This window comes from Eupeodes corollae, chromosome 3, assembly GCF_945859685.1.
Source record: "Eupeodes corollae chromosome 3, idEupCoro1.1, whole genome shotgun sequence".
Lineage (NCBI taxonomy): Eukaryota > Metazoa > Arthropoda > Insecta > Diptera > Syrphidae > Eupeodes > Eupeodes corollae.
In genome coordinates this window covers 10436488-10460033 of record NC_079149.1, presented here as the reverse complement: position 1 = coordinate 10460033, position 23546 = coordinate 10436488, and the positions used below count along the sequence as shown (strand labels likewise).

The 23546-nt window shown below is 30.3% G+C and overlaps 1 protein-coding gene across 1 annotated transcript; it reads left to right on the top strand.

The window, feature by feature from the left end:
• Positions 1-6121: 6121 nt before the first annotated feature.
• LOC129952142 (uncharacterized) lies at positions 6122-13095 on the top strand. The gene is made up of 2 exons (XM_056064596.1): positions 6122-6262; positions 11850-13095. The coding sequence occupies exons 1-2, from the start codon at positions 6242-6244 to the stop codon at positions 12693-12695; spliced, it is 867 nt and encodes a 288-aa protein (XP_055920571.1). The 5' UTR covers positions 6122-6241; the 3' UTR covers positions 12696-13095.
• The last annotated feature ends 10451 nt before the right edge of the window (positions 13096-23546 follow it).

The window sequence follows — 23546 nt, the reverse complement described above, 5'->3', positions numbered from 1 at the left end:
TTACTAGCGCTGCCGCCACACCATTAAAACCGCTATTTACAAGTTTCTCACAAGCCTTGGCGGGATTATTTTTAAAGAAATTTAAATGGCATTTTTAACTGATTTGTGGAATTTTTATGACCACCTTGCTGTCATTTCATTTTGGTCTCATTTTATTTTTGTAGAGTGAATTAAAGTATTTTTGAAAAAACATCTTCTTCGTACGTCTCAAAAGACTGACCTTAAATGACTACAGTATTACAATATTTTGTTTTGTTCAGGGAAATAAATGACTACTTAATGAGAATATGGGAAATACCGCTGTTGTAGCGGTTTTGCAGAGATTCTCCATCATCCTCAAGTGAAGGATATAATTCGACTTGAAAAGTATCCAGCAGATGCAATGAAAGTAATAAATGCAGAAATTGAATTGGACTGTTGTTGAAACACTAGCGATGGACACGACGTTATGGACGGACGGATGAAATGGTCGGACGACAATGATGATTTGTGAGGACGGACATCCATGGCGGAGCGTAACGTACGTACAACGTATCAGAGTAACCTATTTCTTGGGGCATCAGCAGCAAAAGAAGTGTGTGTGTTTTTTTGTTATGATGATGGACAGTACATGTTTTGAAATTGAAAGTTACCACACCAGAACACGGTCATGAAAACAAGAGGGAAGTTTTTTTTTTATTTTTATCTGTTGCGTATTTTGTAGCACATGTAAAATATAATGAACTGGGAGAAGAATAAAAGAAGTGGTAATGTGCAAAGAGGAAGACATGAATTGAAGCATTTACTTGTGAGTAGATACTTTTTTCTTAGCAACCAAATGGTTCACTTAAGGTTTTTTTTTTTTCTAAATGTAGTAAACACACAAATATTAAATGTTGAATAAAGTTATTTTTAACCACTTAGTTATTGCAAGGAACAAGGATATTGGTTGAAATTTGTTTGTATAAACCAATGTAAAATTATTAAACAAAAGAGCTGATCTTCGAGCGTGATTTTGTTTTATTACATTTTATGAAGCCTGGTGATAATCTCAAATATGAATGAATATTTTTGGAGGCATGAAAAAAGCAGGATTAAATAATTTGGTTTAAAATGTTGCCACAAAATTAGTTTCTTTAAGAAATTTTAGTATTTTAAAGTTATCTTAAAGACAAACATTTTCTTTAAGGTGGTGTTCTATAAATATAGAGTTTTTACTCTCTTACGTAGTTCAATACTTCTATTGTGGTTAACCAATACTTTTTTATAATAACTAACCAAAAACGAAAACAGTTTGATAACCAAACAACTAGGCTTGACTACACAATAAATGTAGTATTCATTTTTAAAAGCCGATTTAATATACATAAAAATGTTAATAAAATAATACGGATTTAACACTAACGCAAATAGTGAAGTACACCATTTTCACGAGTAATATAAGATAAATGAAATTGGTCCTAAATGGTCACTATAAAAAAACTCCCAATCAAGAAATAAAATTGTTTGAGAAAAAGCTCTTACACTTAATATGCAAAGATATTTGTTTAAATATCAAGAAATCAAAATGTTGGGTTCATCAGAAACTATTGAAATGGATTATTTGTAAGGCTTAAAAGAACAGGAGCTAAATCACTGCCTTACGGAATACCAGTTGGAACTTAATAAAAACTTTCTCATGTATCCAAAGAGTCCTCTTAAAAATATACATATATATACCTTATTTTTAATATTCAAAAATATAGCTACAAAGTAAGTTTATCTTCATAAACACTAGAGTGTTTTTTTAAGTCAATTTTGTGCACTTACACCTTTTTAACTTTTAATAAGGTTTGCTGTTATTCAAAGTTTATAAATATGGATTTTAAGCTATTATTCTATAGTGAACGTGAAGATTCCAAGCGTTGACTGTTTAACGTCACCAAACAATTAAAATGTTCTTTGTCAACTTTTTTTTTTAGAATGAAGAAATATACCTTAAAATAAAAACAACAAAACCATTTATTAATTCAAGTGGTATTTAACTGAGAATGATAAATTATTGAAGTGATAAATTTGGATGAGAAATTTGTGTGACTTATCTTTACAATAGCTGGAGAAATTTACTTTGACAATAAGAAAAATGACAACATCAGAAAAGGTATAAAATTGACATTTTAAGATTTGGTATATTGATATCATTCAGTGATAACAGCTGAATGGGTACGTCGGTTTATTGAAAGCAATACATTCAACATCAACACATCGTCAACGTGCACAATGTCAATGTGTAAGACGTTGACTATCACACGAATGACATCGTCCTGTCAATTTTGTTCCAAAAAAGCGTTGAGTTGAACTTTTACCCTCCCCAAAAGTAGAATGTCATTGAGAATTGTTTTGAATATTTGATTATTAATTAGAATCAGTAAACGAAAGAATTCAAACAGATAGTGATGGTAAAAGAATGGTTTTTGTAGAGAAATCTATTTAATCTATAGTCTATGATTCCATCTGATTCGACGTTAAAAATAATTGGCCTTAAAAACAAATTTGAGGAGAGGGAAGGGCACAAAAACATGAAACTTTAATCTCAGCACTGATCATACTTGAATTTCAAGCAAACAGGGTTGATCGTTGCCTTAATTATATTCAATAAAATTCATGAAATAATTTTTAGATTACTAGTTGACCCGACAATCGTTGTTTTATCATATACGTAAATAATTTCTAGCGCATATTTTGCTAAAGATAAATAATTTATTGTAAGTGTGTAGGAATGTGGTATATAAGTGGGAGAGGTATTGAGCACAGTGACAAAATTACAAATCACCAAACAATTTTTTTTAATTTATTAAAATTAATTCTTTAAAATTATATAAAATAAAAAAATAAAACAAAATAACAATGCCAGTCCCATAATGCAGTAGAGCATACAATATTTTTTTTGTGATCCCATCTTTCGCCAATACAATCAAAAAAGATGGTTTGCCCACTCAAGGGCACTAATTATCCGTGTGAAAAACTTGAAGTGCTCGAAGTTTGGCCTTGAGACTTACTGATAGTTTGCGAGATTTGCGGTAATAATATATTTTCACCTCGGAATTTGCCATTTGGAATTATGGCTTCGATAAAATTTTTCAAACATTTTTTACCGCAAAATTACCAAAATTAAAACCTTCAGTTCTAAAACTATGCGGTGGTATGCCTGGTTAATCCAATGAGTTCAAAAACTTAGTTGAATATTTTAAACTTCGGAAGCTTTACAAAGTTGCCGCAAGCCAGTAGATGCACCAACCAAAGCGATACCATTATTTAATCCAGTTCCACCTGGTGCATTCAAAAAAAGAATCTACCTTGTCCTGCCGAAACTGCGAGCATTATGTAGCTATAAATGGTTCTTTGCTCTTCATTCCTTAATGGGACATTGCGAGTGACAATCGCTGCCATTTCTACAGTATAGTGTATTGTAGTTCACGATTCAATTCAGTGTCTATTAATAAAGTAGCATTTCGAATTGGTAAATGCATTACGAAACAACTGGGTGGTAAGTTGGCAATGATAATGCAAAGATCCTCAATAGCAATCAATGTTTCAAGCGTCACTGAACACTATTGTAAGATCGTTGTACCGTGTACGATGTTAATGCAATCAAACAATAGCATTTAGGAATATACAAAATTGATAAATACCAATTCTCAGACCTACCGAATGTATATGCGAAATTTCATTGAAATTGGTTAAGCCGTTTTGGTGGAGTATGGCAAATAACGCTGTGATAGGAGAATTTAAAATATATTACATTGCAGTTTTATTTTAACTATTAATATTGAACTATTTTTCATCAAAAGCTACAAGCAATAATGATGAAACACGTTAAGAGGCTTTCGAGTTTGTTTTCTATTTGATTAAATATTTGTATAAACTTGCTAATAGTTTAAGACATGCATGAATTTTTTTCGAAACATAAATTCACTGAAATCTAAAAATCTATTGAGCATCCTTTCATTACTTGTTTAAAATATCTCATTTTACAGCTCAGCTGCTCTAAACGATTACAAGCAGATTGAATTCAAAACTGTTAGTAAAATTATTAAAAGTAAAAACAAAATCTAAACAATATCGTTAAAAGATAACTATATGATGATAAGAATATGTCTTAATTGCAAATTTTTGTTAAGTGGTCTAACATTTGCACTATTTAATACCGTAAGTTTATACACAATACTTTTAAAAACCATAATAATAATAAGTTTGTTTGACTTTTGTTCCATCAAATCATGATCAATAATTCAAAGTTCTGTTTAATTATTGACTCTTTAAATTAAGGGTTTCAAAATCTGCCGTTTCTAGCACAACGAGCTGAAAGTGCTAGAATTAATTCAAAAATAAGTTTTATATAGATTCATGCCTAAACTATAATATTTAATAAAGGTTTGTAATTTACAACGTGATAATAACACTTGAAATCATAGACCAAACGATAAAGTCTGTTGAAGTTTGCTTTAAGCTTTCTTCTATTGCCTGAACTTCTATAAAAGTTAATTTCTCTTCCATTTGTAATAATACTAATTACTAAAGCTGCATTATTCATATTGAATATGGTGTATAATATTGAGACAATAAAAAGCAAATCAGCTAACGTATCTGACATGGTCAGGCCATCCCATCCTATAAGGGTTGCTTTTCCGAAAAAATTCAATGGATTGCACAATAAAAAATAACTTGAAAATAGCTAAAACCAGTTTATTTGTAAAAACAACTCAATAGTTTTCTTTAAGATTTATAATTATTGTAAACTATTGTTCTCAGCCCACTGCACAATATTTTGAAATTCACTGGTAAACCTAACAACACCATCATCTCGAATCAATAGGAGTTTACAGGAAATCTGTTTATTGACAGTATTCATAGGACAATCATTTAAAAAAATTGTAAAAAAAAGTGCCCAAAATGGATCCTTGAGGAACTCCACTTAATTTTTGTTCGCTCAAGTACACCGAATTTTTCCTTCCGCACTTGAACCAAGTCATCTTTAGCAATACTGGGTTGTTAGATTTGCCCATTTAAATAACTTTCCAAGCCGATCCTTATAAAAAGTATGATCCCATCTCAGTATCAGTAAATTTTAACATGAAGTGTCCCTTCGTCTTTTACAGATTTGTTTCCTTTTTTCCATTAAAAAAACACCAAAAAACCGTCCAACTAATCCTTTTTTGTAAATTTCTAGATTCTATTTATTTATGAAATTTTTTATTTCGAGTTTGAATTTTAAATCAAGTTAAGCACTACCGTACAATTTTTGTATACACACATGTTTCAAGTGCACATTGTTTTGCCAATTAAATGGAAATAAATTCCACCTGATGATGGCGCTCGTATATCTATTACTATTGCACGCAGATAAATCCATTGAAAGGGAGAGTAATTTGCTGTTGATCGGTGTTGTGCTGTCGCTGTACTGCGATGTGCTGCTTACCTCTGCCTCGCACAACATGAGAATTTCAAATTGAATAACTTTATTTAAAATCCAACAGCAAAGCCGAGACGAGTCGAGCTGCATTACCAGACCAGCATATTATGATAGAGGCTTCGATGTATGTATGTTGAAGTCATTTGGCTCACGTGAAGGTTCCGCTCTTGGTTATAGCTGAAGCTGAAGCCCATATACAAAACAACACAATGCCTTTCTACCACCACAATTTAAAACTCACTAAAAGCCTGATATAATGTATCTGGTGGTCAGGCTATAGCTGCGATGAGAGAAGATGCGAATCTCAACTTGAACCCACTCAGGGTTTAGCTTCTTTTAATTTTATTTTTTCTTCGCACTTTTCTACCATAGTTAACTCTTTTAAGAAGGGATAAAGTTTTTTTTTGTAAAGTTAAGTTTTGGGGGAAATGTTGGAGTAGGTAAGATATAGACGAATTGTTATCGTTTGGGGTTTCTTTGTACACAAGTTCAGCAGTTTGTGGGGATTCAAAATGTTCATTGTTGTTGTTTTTTTATTTTGTTAAGTTTTTCTCAAATTGCATTTACTATACACAACCCTGGGTGTGCATATTTTTGTTTTGTTGTTGTTTTTGTAAGAGAAGCAAACATTAAAGCTTCATGCACATTCGACTCTTGCGATGTGTCTCTTGTATATTTTTCAAAATATAAATAGATGTTCACAAAGTAAGTGAACGATAGTGTGATTAGAAGACCTCAACAAGAGAGGAGTAACATTCACAAGTGTTTAACGCTTTAACTTTAAACTAACCGCGAAGGGATTTACCCAGGATGAGATCCCTTACGTTATTGGTGGGTGTTTTGTTTTTAATTAATGAATTTAATTTTATTTTTTAAATTAAATTTCATTTAAGAAAATGTGATAAGTGAAAAATAAGGACGAAGTGTAGTTTCGAAAGTTAATTTTGTTACAATTTTAATTCAGTAATGAACTCTTCAAATGGGGAAAATAATATTTGGCAGTAATTAATAATTGTGTAAAAATTTAGTGCATTTTAAAAACTGAATCCGTTCCAAATGTTCAAAATTTATAAAAAATCATTCTAAAATAAACATAAGTCCTTCAAAGTCTTAATTTAGACTCGAAAAAAAGAACGTTTGTTAGGACCAATATAACTCCAAAAGGATTCACATAAACAGTGGATACCTTCATCAAAAGAAGCAGCTTTCAAAATTTTTAAAATAATTTGTCTCCTTGATTTCGCTAAAAAAAAGAAGACAAAAAGTCAAAATTTATACATTTCGTAAGAATAGATTTTTTCAAAGTTATGTTTATTAATAAAATTAAAGTGGAAACAGTTTTGAAACCAAGTTTAAAATCGGTTACTTTTTGTATTTAATTAGGTAAAAAATTAGCTAAAAAATGTTTAAATCTTATTTCCACAAATTTTTAATATAACATGAATTTTTTTAATGCTTTAGGAAATGTTGAAAAATAAAAATTAAACTGAAACTAAATGAAGTAATACATTCAAAATGATTTTTTATTCATTAAATAATTAAATATTTATTTAATTGAATATTTTATTTTGATTGCATTTAATTTTTAATTTTAAAGAAATAAAAAACTCAATGATTTTTTTAAAGTAAAAATATAAATTTATTTGTATTATACTAAACTGTTTAAAGTTGGAAGTAAAATATTATTTTGCTTTCACTTATTATTCACAAATTAGTAATTTTAAAACTTAAATTTAACTTAGAATCTTAAAACAAATTGATAAATCAACGTTATCACGTTGATTCCACAAATTTCAGACAAGCTTTGAATTTCAAGTTTATACACTATTTCCATTTTTTGTTTAATTTCAAGTCTCACATTTGTTTAAACTTAAAGTATGAAGTAGGGAATATTTTGTTTTACCTGATTTCCACTCTATAATTTAATTTAATTTAATTTGAAAAAAAGACAACTTAGACTATCTGCATAAAAATATCGTTACGCTAGGAGATTGAAATGCATCATGTCTGATACGGATGTACATATATAATGCTTGTATATTGTGCATAATTATGATATGGGAAATAGTTAAAAATAAAAAAACAATCACATTTAAAAGATTTTAATTATACAACGTGACACTTTTGTGGTATGACAATTTCCATTGAAGATTATTATCATACACGCAGATACAAAATTAAAAATTATTATTGTTAAACAAACATTCTTAAAACATTACACTCATACGTAAATTATTGTCAATTTCACTATTAGTTAGCTTTACTTAATATTGTCCAAAGGTAAAATTAATTTGATTCAAAAATTTGTACATAATCCTTATAAATTAGTTTGAAGAACTCCTTGAACTTTTCAATATTTTTTAATTTTTGTTAAAGAGCTAAATTGATAGAATTTTTAATATTCAACATTTTAAATACAAAAATTATAAAATAAAGTTGAATGAATTAAATTAAGTGTTGTTTGAAATAACGTTGAGAAATTTAAATAAATGTTTTGAATAGTTTTAACTTATTAATATAAATTTTAACTTATATGAACTTAACAAAAAAAAAATTGTATAGATTTTTCTTAAAAAACCACAATTTAAATTTCTTAACGATAAAACAAAAGTTTGAAAATATTACTTGAAAGTATCTAAGGAGAAGTCATAAAGTTTTTGTTTAATTTAGTTTTCACATAAAATTTAATAAAAAATAAGGTATTTTGAGAAATAAATATAACTATAACTTTTAATTTTACTGAAAATCGTTTATCAGTAAAGTATACGTTTACTTTATTTTAAAATTGTACAAATCTGAAAATTAAATTAAATTTAAGATGTAGTAAATATAAAACGAAGATGTGGCATTAAAACATATTAAAAACAATAACTATTAAAAAATTAATTTGGAAAATGATTAATAATAAAAAAAATCACGATTGGTTTTTGTAAAATTACTTTTTTAAATTATGTTTAAATCCATCTTCGTTCATAAATAAGCCTTTTTATAAATAAGTTATATTCATGATAATTTCCTATAATCCGCCTCTTCAATATTCGGTTAAATATTTCATAAAATGTTCGAAAAATCTTCATAAGTTTTCCAATTATATATCGTATTTAAATCAGAACTAACAATTAAGTCCAAAACGTTCTTTTCAGAACAATGAAAATTTCAAATTAAAGGTTTTTTCAAAAGTTCATAAAGAGTCAAATTAAGACACATAACTAATGAGAATTTTCAGGAACTAAGCAAAATACAAAAGTGTGGATTTAGAAGTCAAAAAATTTTAATTTACAAAATCATCAAACAATTTATTGTTTAAGGACATAAAGAGTTTTAACTTAGTCTTAAGAACTTCGTTTTTAGTTGTCTAAAACATTTATAAAGCTGCATATTTTAAAAACCTGTTGCAATAGAAACAAAATTTAAAGACCAGATTTTCATTCAATAAAAAGTATTGTTTCTTTAGTGCTACAGAAAGAGAACGTGATTTTGTTAACTAGTGTAATAAACACTCCTTCAGTTTTCATACAAGTGAAGCATTAAAAACAGAACTAAATTCAGAGCATCTAAAATTATAGTGATTTATAAATTGGATTCTATTAACTTGTTTCATAATTTACAACTTATCATTACAAAAATTACTTCAACTTAACACAAATGGTTTATTAATTTATCACAACTTCATTATTCAATTTGTATTTTTTGTTTTTTGTCTTTTACGCACAATCATCACTTTGTGACGACGATGAATCTGCACAAAAAGATCAAAACAAGAATAAAACTATTGACATTGAATGGCAGTGAACTTGCGAAAATAAAAAAAAAATATACATAATTACTTTTTATTCTGCACATAAATAAACTCGAAGAAAACTAACACGGAAATTAATGACACCATAAATATTTATCATAAAAAGAAATAAATATATAAATAATTTGCAGATTTTCCCAACTACATTGTTTGTCTCAAAGTTTTTTTTTTTTCATTTTTAAGTATAAAAAAATATTTGCTACAAAGTTCAAAGCCTTAATCTGTCAATTAATGTGCGTGCACACCAAAGAAAAACATTTCAGGAAACATTGTTTAAAAAACGTTTCTGAAATGTTTTTCAAAAATGTTTCTGATTTGTGCTTTTAGGTGTGTCCAAAGGAAACATTTTGAAAACATTTCAGAAATATTTAAAAACTGTTTCGCAAACAGAGAAACATTTCTGAAATGTTTCTGAAATTGTATCTATTTGTTTAAAAAAAAAACATTTCAAAAACTTTTTAGACGAATTTAAAAAAAGTTCTTGATTTGTGTTTTTAGGTGTGTCCAGACTAATGAAACATTTTGAAAACATTTCAAAAATATTATAAAAAATATTTCGTAAACAGAGAAACATGTCTAAAATGTTCGCGAAACATTTCTGATATGTTTTGCTGTTTCCTATTCCGAATGAAAAACTTTGTTTATTACACAAACATTTAGAAAGTGTCTAAATGGTTTCAATATAAAAAATGTTGCATTTTTTCCAAAGCAATATTTTATCCAATGTATACAAAAGTATCGAGCTCGTCCCGCCATTTTATAGTAAGCGTCATTTTCAATAAAAAGACAACTTAATCATTTAAATTTGCTAGTAACACATATAGCCTTAAAGGCTAGTTTAACTTAAGCTTAATTAATAATTTCCAATACTGACTGTGGGTATAAATTGTTTCAGTGAGCTTTTGATTTTTCGTTTACGATAAAATTTATTTTTGAGGCTCGGTATGATTTAAAAAAGTTTTTAAAATTTTATAAAATAAAAACAAAAATGCCTAAAATTTCCAAAAATTAAATGATATAGAAATCAAAGAAATATTTTTTAAATGTTTTTCAAAGCTTCTGAAATGTTTTTTAAACAAATGGAAAACATTTCAGAAAGTTTTTTTTATTAACAAAATGTCCAGAAATGTCTCTTTAGTGCGGGCCAACCTTAAAATGCTTGTAAAATGTTTCTTAAATGATTTTTTGATATGGACAAATCTTTAGGAAAATATAAGTTCATGTATATATTTCATTTTGCCTTTGGACTTAATTTTGTTTCATCACTTTTTACTTTGAAATAATAAAATAAATACAAATAAACTCCCTTCAGTGAAATGTCAAAAAACATTAACAATTTAAAGATTTGTATTATTTCATCAAAAAGTAAATATAAATATAGTTAGTTGGAAAATTTGTTTGTATCTAATATCTCAAGGAATTCCGTGTTCTCAGAAGTTTTATGAACTAGATTTCTCAACAAATTTCTCATGTTTGCTGTCAAAACTGCAAGGATAGATTTTTAGGACTCGATTTCTCAACTCAAATAGAAAGAAATGAAATACAAAGCTCATTTGACATTTGGGTTCAACATTCTATTTTTATTTAACTTTCCTGCTAAACTAGCCAAATTGACAAAATTACATTTCACTCATTCAATTCTTATTATGTTGTTTTTTAAACATTTAAAATTTGTATAATTTGATTAAAAGCAAAATTTGAAAGCTTAACCTTACAAAAAATCGAAACAATAATTGGACCAATTAAATCGATGATTAAAGTTAAGTATAAGCATAGTTTAACTCCTTTAAGGTATAGCAACAAAATTCATGTGACATATTTTGGCGCCTGTTATTTAAAAAAAAATTAATAAAATATAACCTAGGTCAATTGAACATTTAACATGACCAACGAAGGAAACTTGATTTCCATTTAAAAAAAAAAAACCAAAACAATATCTTATTAATGGGTCAAGGTTATCACTTTTTTGGAGTTGATAGATTTAAGGCACATATTTAATTAACTGCCGAATTTGTCATGGTTTAAGGCTAATCATCTCATTCAACACCCACGAACAAATAAACAACGGAACATTAAAGTATTAAAAACTTAAAACGAAACGAAATGAATAGCTCAATAAATTTAAAACAAAACATACTTTTTTAAATAGCGGAAACAATATTGGTTCCAATAAACATAAATTATATGCAGTCAAAATATTGGATTTCCATTAATTGTCAATTTTAATTTCTTTGGTAATATTTCATGGTTTTATTTTTTAAGAGGAATTTGTTGAACATAAAACATTATAAATTAAACAACGACAAGAAGCATGAATAGATAATTTAATCCGAAAATTTACATAATCTTAAATAAATTATAAAACGTTAGCAATTATCGTTAAATACAATAAATTTTCCATAAAATATTTGATATTTGACGAAAAAACCAAATCAAATTTACAAAAATGTAATTTGAAAAAAAAATCGAAAAATAAAACTTCCTTATTAAACTTTTCTTAACTAAATCCTTTTTACATGAGGAAACTACTAAAAATTAAACCTAACCCAAACCCTAATAACTTTTTCTACAACCTTAATTCCATATTAAATTATTATTATTTTTCTTTTTAATTTCTAGTTGCTCGTAGTTAGCTGCAGTCTGCTCATTTCCACAGCATTCGCCCACCCGCCCGAAGGAGTCTGGAAGAAGAAACTTGTCTGGAAAGAAGACTGGGTTCAAATTTGGAAGACTGTCAAAAAAGAAGCATGGGAAACAAAATGGAAGAAAATTCAAGTGCCAATTTGGAAAGAAGTTCAAGTCCCAATTTGGAAAGAAGTCCAAGTGCCCGACTGGAAAATTGTGAAAAAACCCCACATCGAAGAACGTGAAGTACCCGCTTGGAAGGAAGAAAAAGTCCCAGAATGGAAGAAAATCAACAAACCCGTGTGGAAAGAAATCAAAGTTCCAATTTGGAAAGAAATTCAAGTACCCGAATGGAAGCAAATGTTTGTCCCCGAATGGGTTAAAATGGGAATACCCGGTGAGAAATTCCTCGGCAAAGATCACGAAGGTTGGGAATACACAAGTCATGATTTATGGCGAAAGAAATTGATTTGGAAACCAGTCTGGAAGAAGGTCTGGCGTACAGAGAAAAAACAAGAATGGGTGCCAGAGAAGAAACTCGAATGGAAGGAAGAATGGATTCAAGTTTGGAAACAAGTGAAAAAACAAATCTGGATCAAGGAGAAACGTGAAACCTGGGTGGAAGAGAAAGTACAAATTTGGCGAACAGAGAAGAAACAAGCCTGGGCCACAGAGAAGAAGGAAGCCTGGAAAGACGAATGGAAGTCGATTCAAGTGCCAGTGTGGAAGGAAGTTAAGGTGCCAGCATGGAAGAAGGTCTGGAAGCCGGTATGGGAAAAGGTGTGGGTGCCAATTCATCATGAACATCATGAACACCATGAACATCATGGATGGGATTGAGAGCGCTGTTTAGTAAATGTATAGAGACTAAACTTAAATGACTTGTTATCCTCTTATAGTTAAGTGCATTAAGTGTACCAACTCCACACGACTGTTTTCATGCTGTAAATACTCTTCAGCTATAATTTTCCCTTTCCTTAACTCTTCTCGTCTATCTGAACTTTTCCTTTTATATTCAAGTGTACCATGTGTTTTTTGTGTATATAGTCAGAGCCATCTGTTTAGCGGGTGGTGCAACAAACAAACTTCCTTAATGTCTAAGAAAAAATAAAGAAACTGAATGATTTCACGAGTAAACGCTGTTAGAATGTTTAAAATTGTTATAGTTTTTTAAGTTTAACGAAACGAAAGTTATTTTCTGTAAATAAACGAATCTTTTACGAAAAAATTTAAAACAAAAACAATCTTTTTTTGATTTACATTTACATAAAGTTGGATCGCAGAAAAGCATTCAGGTAAGCAATAATTGAAATGTTATGTTAATTTCCTTTTTGTACCCTATCAGTTTGTTTATTGCCTAAGGACAAAATAAAATTCAGAGGAAAGTAACACATAAACAATAAACCATTGCAAAAAGATTTACATTAATATGCTGCAAAGATTGATACTTCTGAAGATATCTGTATTTAACATTTAATTTCGAAATGAAGATCAAGTTTTTGTCAAATCTATGGTTTTGAGGATGAGGCCAAGAGAAACTTTCAACCAGATGCCGAGCTTCAGATCAAAGGTTTGATGCCCAGTCAAGATATGGTGCAACTAACTTTTCACATAAACAAACTAAGCTGGTTCTTGATCCCCAATAACTTCAAAAATTATCAAGCCACGAGCTTCAAATTTGCAACACTTATAGTCTAGTTGATGGCATGTACCCCTTAGCCAAAAGAGTTTCAGAGATAGAGCACTAGAGCACTTTGAAAAACTGACTGCCTGACTGGATGATTCACCAATCATCGAAGTTATGAAGCACTTACCAACATTATAGAATCTTGAAATTTTGCACAAAGATGAAAACATAGAATCATAAGAATAGACAGAGCTTGAGTTACGAATCAGTAAAGCGGTAAATGTGCATATATGTATTAACAATAATATCTAGGTACGAAAATTGTGCACTTAAGGGGCGTGTTATCCACCCACTTATCATGTATTGGTTCTTATTTTCTAAAACTGTTCTGATTCTCGAAAAATGATGAAATTTAGCAGAGTGGAACTGGTCAATGTGACAAAATCATTGTTGAGTACAGTCTATAAGATACTATCCTCTATCAGAGAGCCTTATAAGCTAAAACTATTAACGGATATCAGTGTGGCTTCATCCCAGTAAAATCAACAATCGATCAGATTTTTACAATTAGGGAGGTGATATAAAAATGTAATATCTTATACCATCTGTTTATTGAATTTAAGGCCGCTAACGATAGCACAGCCAGGCTAGAACTATGCAAAGTTATATGAAAATTCGGCATCACTAATAAATTGACAATACTAGGTAGGTTGACAATGGTCAACATAACGAGTCTAGTTAAAATAGCCGGATTACTATCCAGACCGATGGTTGATTAACATCTACAATGGACTGCTACTAGGGTCAGTTAACCCTGCTTGCTCTTCAACCTTGGAGAAAGCAATCCGTGATTTTTCCACGTCAACAAGAAGCAACATCATCATCAGATCTATCCAGATACTGGATTACGCCAGCAACTTCGATAACATATGGGGGCCGAAAAAGTTGTACATGATTCTTTTATCCAGATCGAGCAAGCGAAACAGTCTTGAGCTGCACTATAGTAAATGAAAAACAAAGTACATATGGTAGCAATACTTAGAAAACCTTGATTTCATGGTAGCAGCTGATAATAACATAGAAGAAGAAATATGCGGGCACTTGCTCAAAGCAAATAGGGCCTACTCAAGTCTTTCAAAGCTTTTTAAATCCAAAAACCTTACAATTTTTTTTAATAATAAACGGGCATTCAAGGGGTTATTAATACCCTTAACATGTTTAAAGTTTAAACACAGTGAGAGATTTAGGAAAATATGGAAGGATTAAAAAGGAGATACCGATGCACATTGGTCTTAAAGTTTTGAATATCAAAATGATAGGGAAAACAGAGCTGGCTAAAGCATTCTCGAAGTGCGGTTAAAAAACTTAAACTTATGTGTATTCCTAGAAGTACGAGTGTTACGGCTGAATTGTTTGAGGGGGGTTATGCAACTGGCTAATTCATTATAGCCAGATCAGAACTGGTGAACAATTTCTTGCACCGTGCGTCGTAGAAATCCTAAGAAACTAGTAGCATTTTTGGCAATATCGATTATTCCATAAGAGGTGATCTGTGATATACATACCGAGTACTGAGAGTTGATTAGTTTCATGGATGCAAATGTTGCTGCTGCTGTGTAGACAGTGATTCTACCAGTATTCACTTATGGTTCCGAAACAAAGTTGCTTAATAAAAGGCACTCCGCACTGTTAGGCACGGAGAACTATTGGCCCTTATGTGAGGAAGAACGATTCCAAAAACGCAACAATTATGAGCTGTATCTAATCTACCTCCAAGCAGATATTGTGACAAAAATTAAGGATGGTGAATGGCGTTGGCTGGCTATCGGAATAAATGCAAATACTTTTTGTATGAGGCCAGGACCAGATCCCAGTTAAATTAATTTTGTCAAAATCCGTAGTTTTGTTTAAAAAAAACATAAATCTTCCACTATAATAATTTCTTTTTATACTTTTTTAATTCGATGCATTTCAGAAATCACGCATAATTGAGCTGTAGTTAAAACATAATGTTAAAAACCCATTAGGTTCAATATTTCAATAAGCACTTTTTGAATATGACCAATTTTTCCTCTTAAAATTACGATTTCTTCCAAAACTTCGACAGTTTTTCGACTATATATAATTTTTGTATTGCCAGAATTATTTTTTTAACAAGTTTTGTCTCAGAACTATAAATCTGTTTTTGGTTAACCTTTGAGTTAGGCTCAACAGAAAACGAGTACAAATTTAACCAAAAACAAGCACGACATTTGACTCCCAAAACATTGTAAATATTTTGATTTTTGTAAATTTTACTGTAATATTTTTGAGAAAGCCTTGAAGATAAAAATGCACTTCATCACTAACAAAGATCCTGCGATTGCCCTTCAAGTTTCCGTCACCTATTGAAGACTCTTCTCAGTCACCTGACAATTATTTGCAAAAAATACCAAACATTCTTTTTACGATGCGATGCAATAAACACATTTTTCATTACCAATATCCCATAATCATCTTAAAAGATCATCTTTTCCCTTTCACTTACCGCAACTTTGATGTCTTACATAACAAAAAACCAAAAGATGTTATCATCATCCTTTTCGGTCACCTTCATTATTTTTAGTAGGTTTAATCTCACGGAAGTCAATCCAAGTCACGTTAAACAGTGGGGTAGTATCGGATGATATTTCAAAGAAAAATGTTTACATTCCTTCACAGGACAAAAATTCATTCATTAAAATTAAATAAACTGAAAGACTTTTTGCACTAACCTCGAAAAACATATCAAGATTACTGTAGAAAACACATAAGTCATATTCTAATTCAAATCTGCGTTCGCTAAAGCTTACATTTGTACTTCCTTATTGTTCTTCTATTTTCGACTTAAACTTTATTTTTCTTTTGGAGGTATTCTACCCACTGTGTGTTTACCTTCAGCTTACCATTTACAATGGAAACATTTTATTCACGTTCAAAGACCGCATAACCATAACCAGCACTCTTTTTATACTGTCTCAAGGAGAGACACTTCGCATTCATCACAACAACATGGCTCCTATGTATATTTCACAATGTAAACCTGCAGGAAGGAAAATTACAGCCTCTACCATGATGTACTACTTGTACCATCATACTTCTTCATCGCACTGCTCATAGCTGCAAGGCCAGTTTGTAGATGAAATTTGAACATCGCCCCATCATCACCAATATCATCTTCACGACCAGGCCAATGAGCATTAAACTTGTTCATGAAAGTTGAAGTTGAAGAAGAAGATTCACTTTCAGTCCATTTATTTAATAATAATATACCACATAGCACCATCAAACGGTAGTGGTATAAATCTTCTGGAAAATGAATGTCAGAGCCTTTTTAAACTATGATACAAGTTTTTGTGTAACGAAAAATAAGCAACAAAGAAATAAATTCAAAAAATGGAAAGTTCATAACTCTTGGTAACCGGAAGTGACCTATGTAGATTTTTCTTTGAAAAATTAATTGAAGGGTTGGGTACTCATACATATACTCGTATCTGCAACAAAATTGCATGTCATTTCATTTTGTGCCATATTTCAATTAAAAAAATTCCCATCAAACTTCAATTGCATAACAAACAAAGGAAAGAAATATTTGTTATGATAAGATATTTGAAACTGGGCTAAGAGAGTACATATTTTTCTCCATTTGTCCATTGTGTGAGCACTGAAGCTGCCATAAAGCTCTTATATCAAATGCGACAAATGTTTCAAAAAAGCAATAAAAATTGATTATTTAACCGACAACAACAGAAAAACGAGATAAGTATCTTTAATGCAATTACGTCGTCGTCGCCTCATTCGTCGGTGGCGGTGGTTGCCATTAGATTCATGTATTTTGAGGATTTATTGGCCACAAAAGTACTTACACCACAACATTGCATTGCGCACACACAATAACTGCTACTGCTATGGTTGGCACGGATTTAATTTCTTTTTTCAATTATTTTTTACTTCTTTTCATCACTTTTTTTTTTAATTGTCCGTCTTTAAGCTCTCTAAAGAAGTTAATGTTATAAAACTCTAAGAGTGATTAAAAATTATAGTACAGAGCAGACAAACATACATAACGTGGGAAGTTCCGGCAATGATCTAGAAAAAAAAACCCATAACCACTTCATTTTCAAACCATCCTAAGAGGTAGGCTCAAATATTTTAAGTCAAGGTCACTCAATTAACTTCTTCTTTCCATTTTGGTAGAAACACTATATTATTTTGGTATTTTATTACCACTCCCAGCCGGGGTGTGAAAGAAAAAGCAAACAAAAATAAAGGAAAAACCCCAAAAGAAAGACAAATCAAAATAAAAACAAAAGAGTTGAGCAACGAACTCGGTTTTATGTGTATGTGCTAAATAAAATCTTCAAATAAGTAAATGAGGTTTTCTGCTGTTTTTCTTATGGCAAAATACACTTATTTAGTATCGTCCAGAAGATGGTGTACCTGGTCGTGTATAATGACATATGTGGCCTAGAAATTGCTTGTAAAAAGTTAACTCGCTTCAAAATGCAACAAAATGCACACCATCAACACTAGTTTTTATGAGTTAATTATTGCACGCAGTTAGGCATAAAGATGCCATAGTTAGACGCAACCATAATAACACTACAAATTAATAACTAGGTAATCTATAATTAGTTTTTCTTTTTTATTTTTCAGAGCAAGTACTTTAGGTATTTGCAGATTTTTCGTTGCCTTATGTGTTTGACCTTTGATCGGAATTCTTTTGGAGAGGTGAAGGTAAATTCTTTTGAGATCTCCTTGATAACATTTTATGGCAGATGACCACTTTTTAACATGCTTTGATTCTTAACTTAAAAATGTATTAATTTTTAAGAATATTTTCGGTTTTTAGTTTGTGGTCAATTGTCCGTGAGTTTACGTCGTCGGTTAAATGATGGATTATGATCCTCACCGTCGCCGTCGGTAAATGGAAGTTCTGAGAAATAATTAAATAATTTTATTAAATTCTACACAAGAAATAATACTGAAATGACTTTTTTCAACAAATTAATTTGGTGTCTTTTGTTTGTGAGTAGGAAATTATTTTTTCTAACAATTCAATCATAAAAAAATGTTGTCGGTTCATAAATTATAAATATTTAAAGTAAGAGGCACGAAAAACTTCCTATCATCAATTCTTTGGCGATTGGGTTTGACATTGGTTTCTTTGAAAATAACCTATTACTAGTTTGCAGAGCCTAGAAAACACAACGCACAAATGATTTATTTACCAGAAGCTGATGTTGAGAGCAGAAACAAATTAATTTAAATTAATGTGGGACACATTTAGAAGAAAAACAAACATACAGAAGCGCTTATCTGAAAATCTTAAAATACAAACATTTCTTGAAGCTTATTCACATAAGTTTTTGGCATTAACAAATTTAACTTTCCGGAGTCTTCTAAAATCTTGTTTTTTTGTATTTCTTTTCAAATCATTTAACAAGGTGAACACGTACCAAAATTATATACTTTAAGCTTAGGCAAATATTATACATCGCATAACATTTTTAATAAATGAAAATTACGCGGAATGAATAACAAATTCAATAGAAAACAAGAATTAGAGCAATGTATTCATATGAATTATTTGGATAAAAAACGAAGAATTCAAAAAGATTTTGATTATTATTGTTCATTGCCTCGAGAATTACTGTGGGAAAATTTGTTGAAACAGATTTAAAAGAGTCACAAGTCAACAAATAAATCAAAGCTGAGTTCAGACAAATATCAGTGACATATTCTTATTAACATATGACTGAAAAGTAGTTCTTGTTGTTGGAAGAACTTAATCTCGAATGCGTTGAGTTTCAAAGCTATAGAGTATAGAAAAGTAAAATTTAAAAAACTGAGGTTGTAATGCGTTTTGTTTTGTGTCATAAATTCAAAGGCTAAATATGCGAAAAGGATCTTTAAAATAAATGAATACAAAATAATAATACATTTCATGTTGAAAGTTGAAACTTAAAATTTAATGAGTTTCTGCAGCAAGGTGCGTCAACATTTTTAAAAATTTAAATTTGCTTCATTGTGATACTTATAGCAACCTCGAAAGAATGAAATGAGCAACACATAGTTTTAGAGGTCCGTGAAATTAAGCCAAGATCATTTTGTAAAAAACATGAGGAATTCTTCATTTCTTCGGTTCCTACGCTCGTTGTGAATGGCACTTCATTTGTTAGTTATTTAGAGGAATCTAATCTCTTAACTATGACTCTTCCTGTACTTGAGTGCGTTAGTAGTGGTATAGCACCTGTTTTTTTGGCACTCATACTTTGGTGATAGTCCTAAAAGATCTAATAAATCCGCTGGCCCGGATGGTATCCCCGCTGTTGTTCTAAAGAGATGTTCTTCAACGCTGACAAAACCACGGCGGAAACTTTTCATAAGTCCTACTTCTCAGGTCTCGTTATGAGCGGATGGCAAATAATATTTGTAAAGCCCATCCGCAAGAAAAATTAATCTTCTTCACCCTCTAATAACCGACCGATTGCACCTTCGTCCCTTCTTTCCAAGACCATGGAACCGCTGATTAATTATCAGCAATCAATACGGCTTTCGCCGCTTTCGTCCCCTGGCGATTTCATGTTTCATCTCACGAAACAGTGGAACAAATCTTTACATCGTTTTGGAAAAAGTAAGATTATTGCACTTAATATTTCAAAGGCATTTGATAGGGTTTGTCATCAGGCTCTCATATAGAAAATGCTTGCTTTCAGTTTTATGAATCCCCTCTTCATTGGATTAGTAATTTAATTATCTTTCGAATCGTTCAATACAAGAGGTATTGGATGGATTCAAGTCTGAAAGCCAGAAAATAAATTCTGGTGTGTCCCAGGGCTCTATTTTATCTCCAACCCTCTCTCTCATTTTTGTTAATGATCTCCAATAAGCAACCTCTAAACTAATACATTAGTCCGTTGACGATAGTACTCTTAGCTTTTTATATTCGTTTTCTTCTCCGGATGTGGAACCCCAACAAAAAATATGATAAGCTCGATAAATTCTGACATAAACAGCTTTGTACATAAAAAACCACGTGAAATTTAATGCTTCGAAAACCCAATGCCGTCTTGTATCGTTAGAGCGTTTGCCATAATACATGGAGGGCACTTGCATCAAGGAGACTGAACATCTCGATATTCTCGGTATGTGTATAACCAACCACTTTTAGTGGAACGATCACATACGCGATGTCCCTCTCTGATCTGGCTGTTATCTACAAAACTTATATACGTCCAAAGGTTGAGTATAACTTCCATCTCTTGGTTGGTGCTCCTGCAGCTTACTTGAGCCTCTTGGACAGTATTGAACGTAGAACATTCAAATTAATAACATCGTCAAAATGTTTCTTGTCTCACCCTGTTTTACCATTAATTTAATGGTTTATGCTATATAGAAATAGCCAGTTGCATTCCTCGCCTTAAAGAAATCAACCTTAATACCCGCGCTTCTAGAAATGCTCATCAGTACAACCTTGAGCGAGAGTGAAATACAGAGATTCGTTCTTAAGCTTTACTACGAGAAAGTGGAATTCCTTATCACACTATGTCTTTCCACGCCATTGCAATATTCAGGAATTCAAAACCAATGTGCACCAACACCTCCTTTCAACCCCTCTTGGCCTTATTTCACTTTTGTGTAGTTAAATAAGGCCAAGTATTGAAATTTGGTCTTATTTCATTTGGCTTTTTTGATGGCACCAGTTTTAGACAGAAAAAGAATAATAGGCGGAAAGTTCTGAGTGTGAATATTTATTTATTTTTTGGCTTGATATTTTCAATCAACAATATTGATATAATTATAGTGGCTATTTGTATTAAAAAGGTCATTTTATGTTCTAACGCTTCAATTATTCAATGAGCTGCAAACAAATCTGGCAAAATCTGAAGATGGTCGGTGTTGGAAAATCGAAATTCGTTCAGATATTGTACGAAATGCACCCGTCACTCTTGAAAATTCTGTTGTTTATACTATTGAATGTAATAACCCAAATTTTTAATATAATCATGTAAACGATATTAAATCCTGTTCCACAAAGTTAAAAAGGAGATTATTTTAGGCCCATTTCTATCAAAGGTGACCGTCAAAGACCGTTTCTTGACGCCAAACCAATCCCAATTTCTAACTACGGTGCTTTTGATAGTATTTTGCAATATGATAGTTACTATCAATACGCAATATGCATCCGATCTTCTTAAATTGACTTTCGAAAACCTACTCAAATGTCGGTCATTAGTTTTATTTTCGGTTATATTTTTAACTCAGCAATCTACTGATCTCTACAAAGAAATAACAATTTCCAATTCAAGAAGATCTCGATCTGTAGACATTAATCCCTCTAAACTAAATCTCTTTAATTTGGTTTTGTTTTATAAAACATTTCTTAACATTAACAATAAAATGATATAATTTGAAACGTTTAGAGTAACAACCCCATATATTTGTTAGTATATTGTTTACATCAACTTTAACCTTGAAAATGTACCAAAGTGACTTATGCTAACGGAATTGAATTAGAACCCCATAAAAACGCTTTTTTACTCCTTGCACGGTTTTCAAACGTTCGGTTTTTATACCTATAAGAACTTGAACTTCTTGGAAGACTAAATAAAGACTTCATCAATTTTGAATTCAATTCAAACTAACGACATCTAAGTTTCAAATAAAGAAGAGAAAGCATTTCTACTTTCTACATTTCTTGATAAAGAAAAATATATAAATTCCTAAAAATATGCAACAAAGAAAACTATCTCTTAACTCATCCACTTATCGACTTCACGCGTATTTCCACTTCATGTGTGTTTTGCTTTGTCATAAGACTTTTAAACTCTTCAGAAGACACCTATTTAAATAAGTAACTTCAAAAGCTTTCATTGCTATGTTCAAATTAAAACAAAAACATCTTTTAAGTTGAAAGCTTGCACAATGGTTTGCAGACCTTTTCTACAGTCTTGAACGTGAAGTTGAAGTTTTGTAAGACTTGTATTTATTGGGACAATGTCCATATAATTGTTTTTCTTTATGGTAACTTAGTCAAATAATTTAATGTTAAATCAAAAGATCTATTTTGAACTTCCCATATTGAAAATATTGACATTTCTCGGCGTTTATCTTCAAAATATTTGTTTGCAATAGACAATAACGTTTTTTAAATCTGCTAAAATTTAGAAGAAAATCGAATGTACAATTTTTATTATAAAAAATAAAAAGCCTAATATAAAACATTAATAAAAGTTGTTCAACATTGATTTTCGACGCAAATATATATTCAAAACTTTGAGATCATGGTTTCCCACCTAATTTGTTCTTATAAAAAATAATTCTGTGAACATATTAAACAAATTTTGAGAAAAATCGAAGCGACAGTTTTTTTCCAAAAAATTAAAAAAAAAATTAACAAAAGTTTGTAAACATTGATTTTCTACTTAATTTCTTTTCAAAACTTTGAAATATTGGCTTCAGTTTCATTTTGTCTTTTAAAAAATAGTGTGGTCAATTTTCAGTAAGGTGATGAGAAAAATCGACGTGACAGTTTTTCTTACAAAAAATAACAAACTTAAGAAAATTAATAAAAGTTCGTAAAAATTGATTCTCGGCTCAAATATCTTTTCAAAAATTTGAGATTATGGCTTGAAACTAATTTTGCCTTCTTAGAAATACTGTCCAATGTTCAGTAAAATTTTGAGAAAAATCGAAGAATTTTTATTACAAAAACTAAAAACCTAAAAAAACATCACTGATAAAAACTGATTTTGTACCAAAATATCTTCTCAAAAGTTTGAGATTGTGGCTTCAAACTAATTTTGTCTTCTAAGAAATACTGTTTTTAATATTCCGTAAAATGTTTACCTTATAAAAATATTGTTTTCAACCTTCAGTAAAGTTTTAAGAAAAATCAAATTGACAGTTTTTTTACAAAAAAAAAAAAACTAAAAAACAACAATACAAAAACTTAGTAAAAATTTACTTTCAAATCATATATCTTTTCGAAAATTAAAAAAAGGTTCTTCAAACTAATTTTATCTTACAGAAGATATTGTTTT

Bases quoted from the DNA above. Each gene is read 5' to 3' on its own strand.
- LOC129952142 (XM_056064596.1), top strand. From the start codon at position 6,242: ATGAGATCCCTTACGTTATTG. The intron at 6,263-11,849 runs GTGGGTGTTTTG...TTTAATTTCTAG, and splicing joins TGAGATCCCTTACGTTATTG to TTGCTCGTAGTTAGCTGCAG.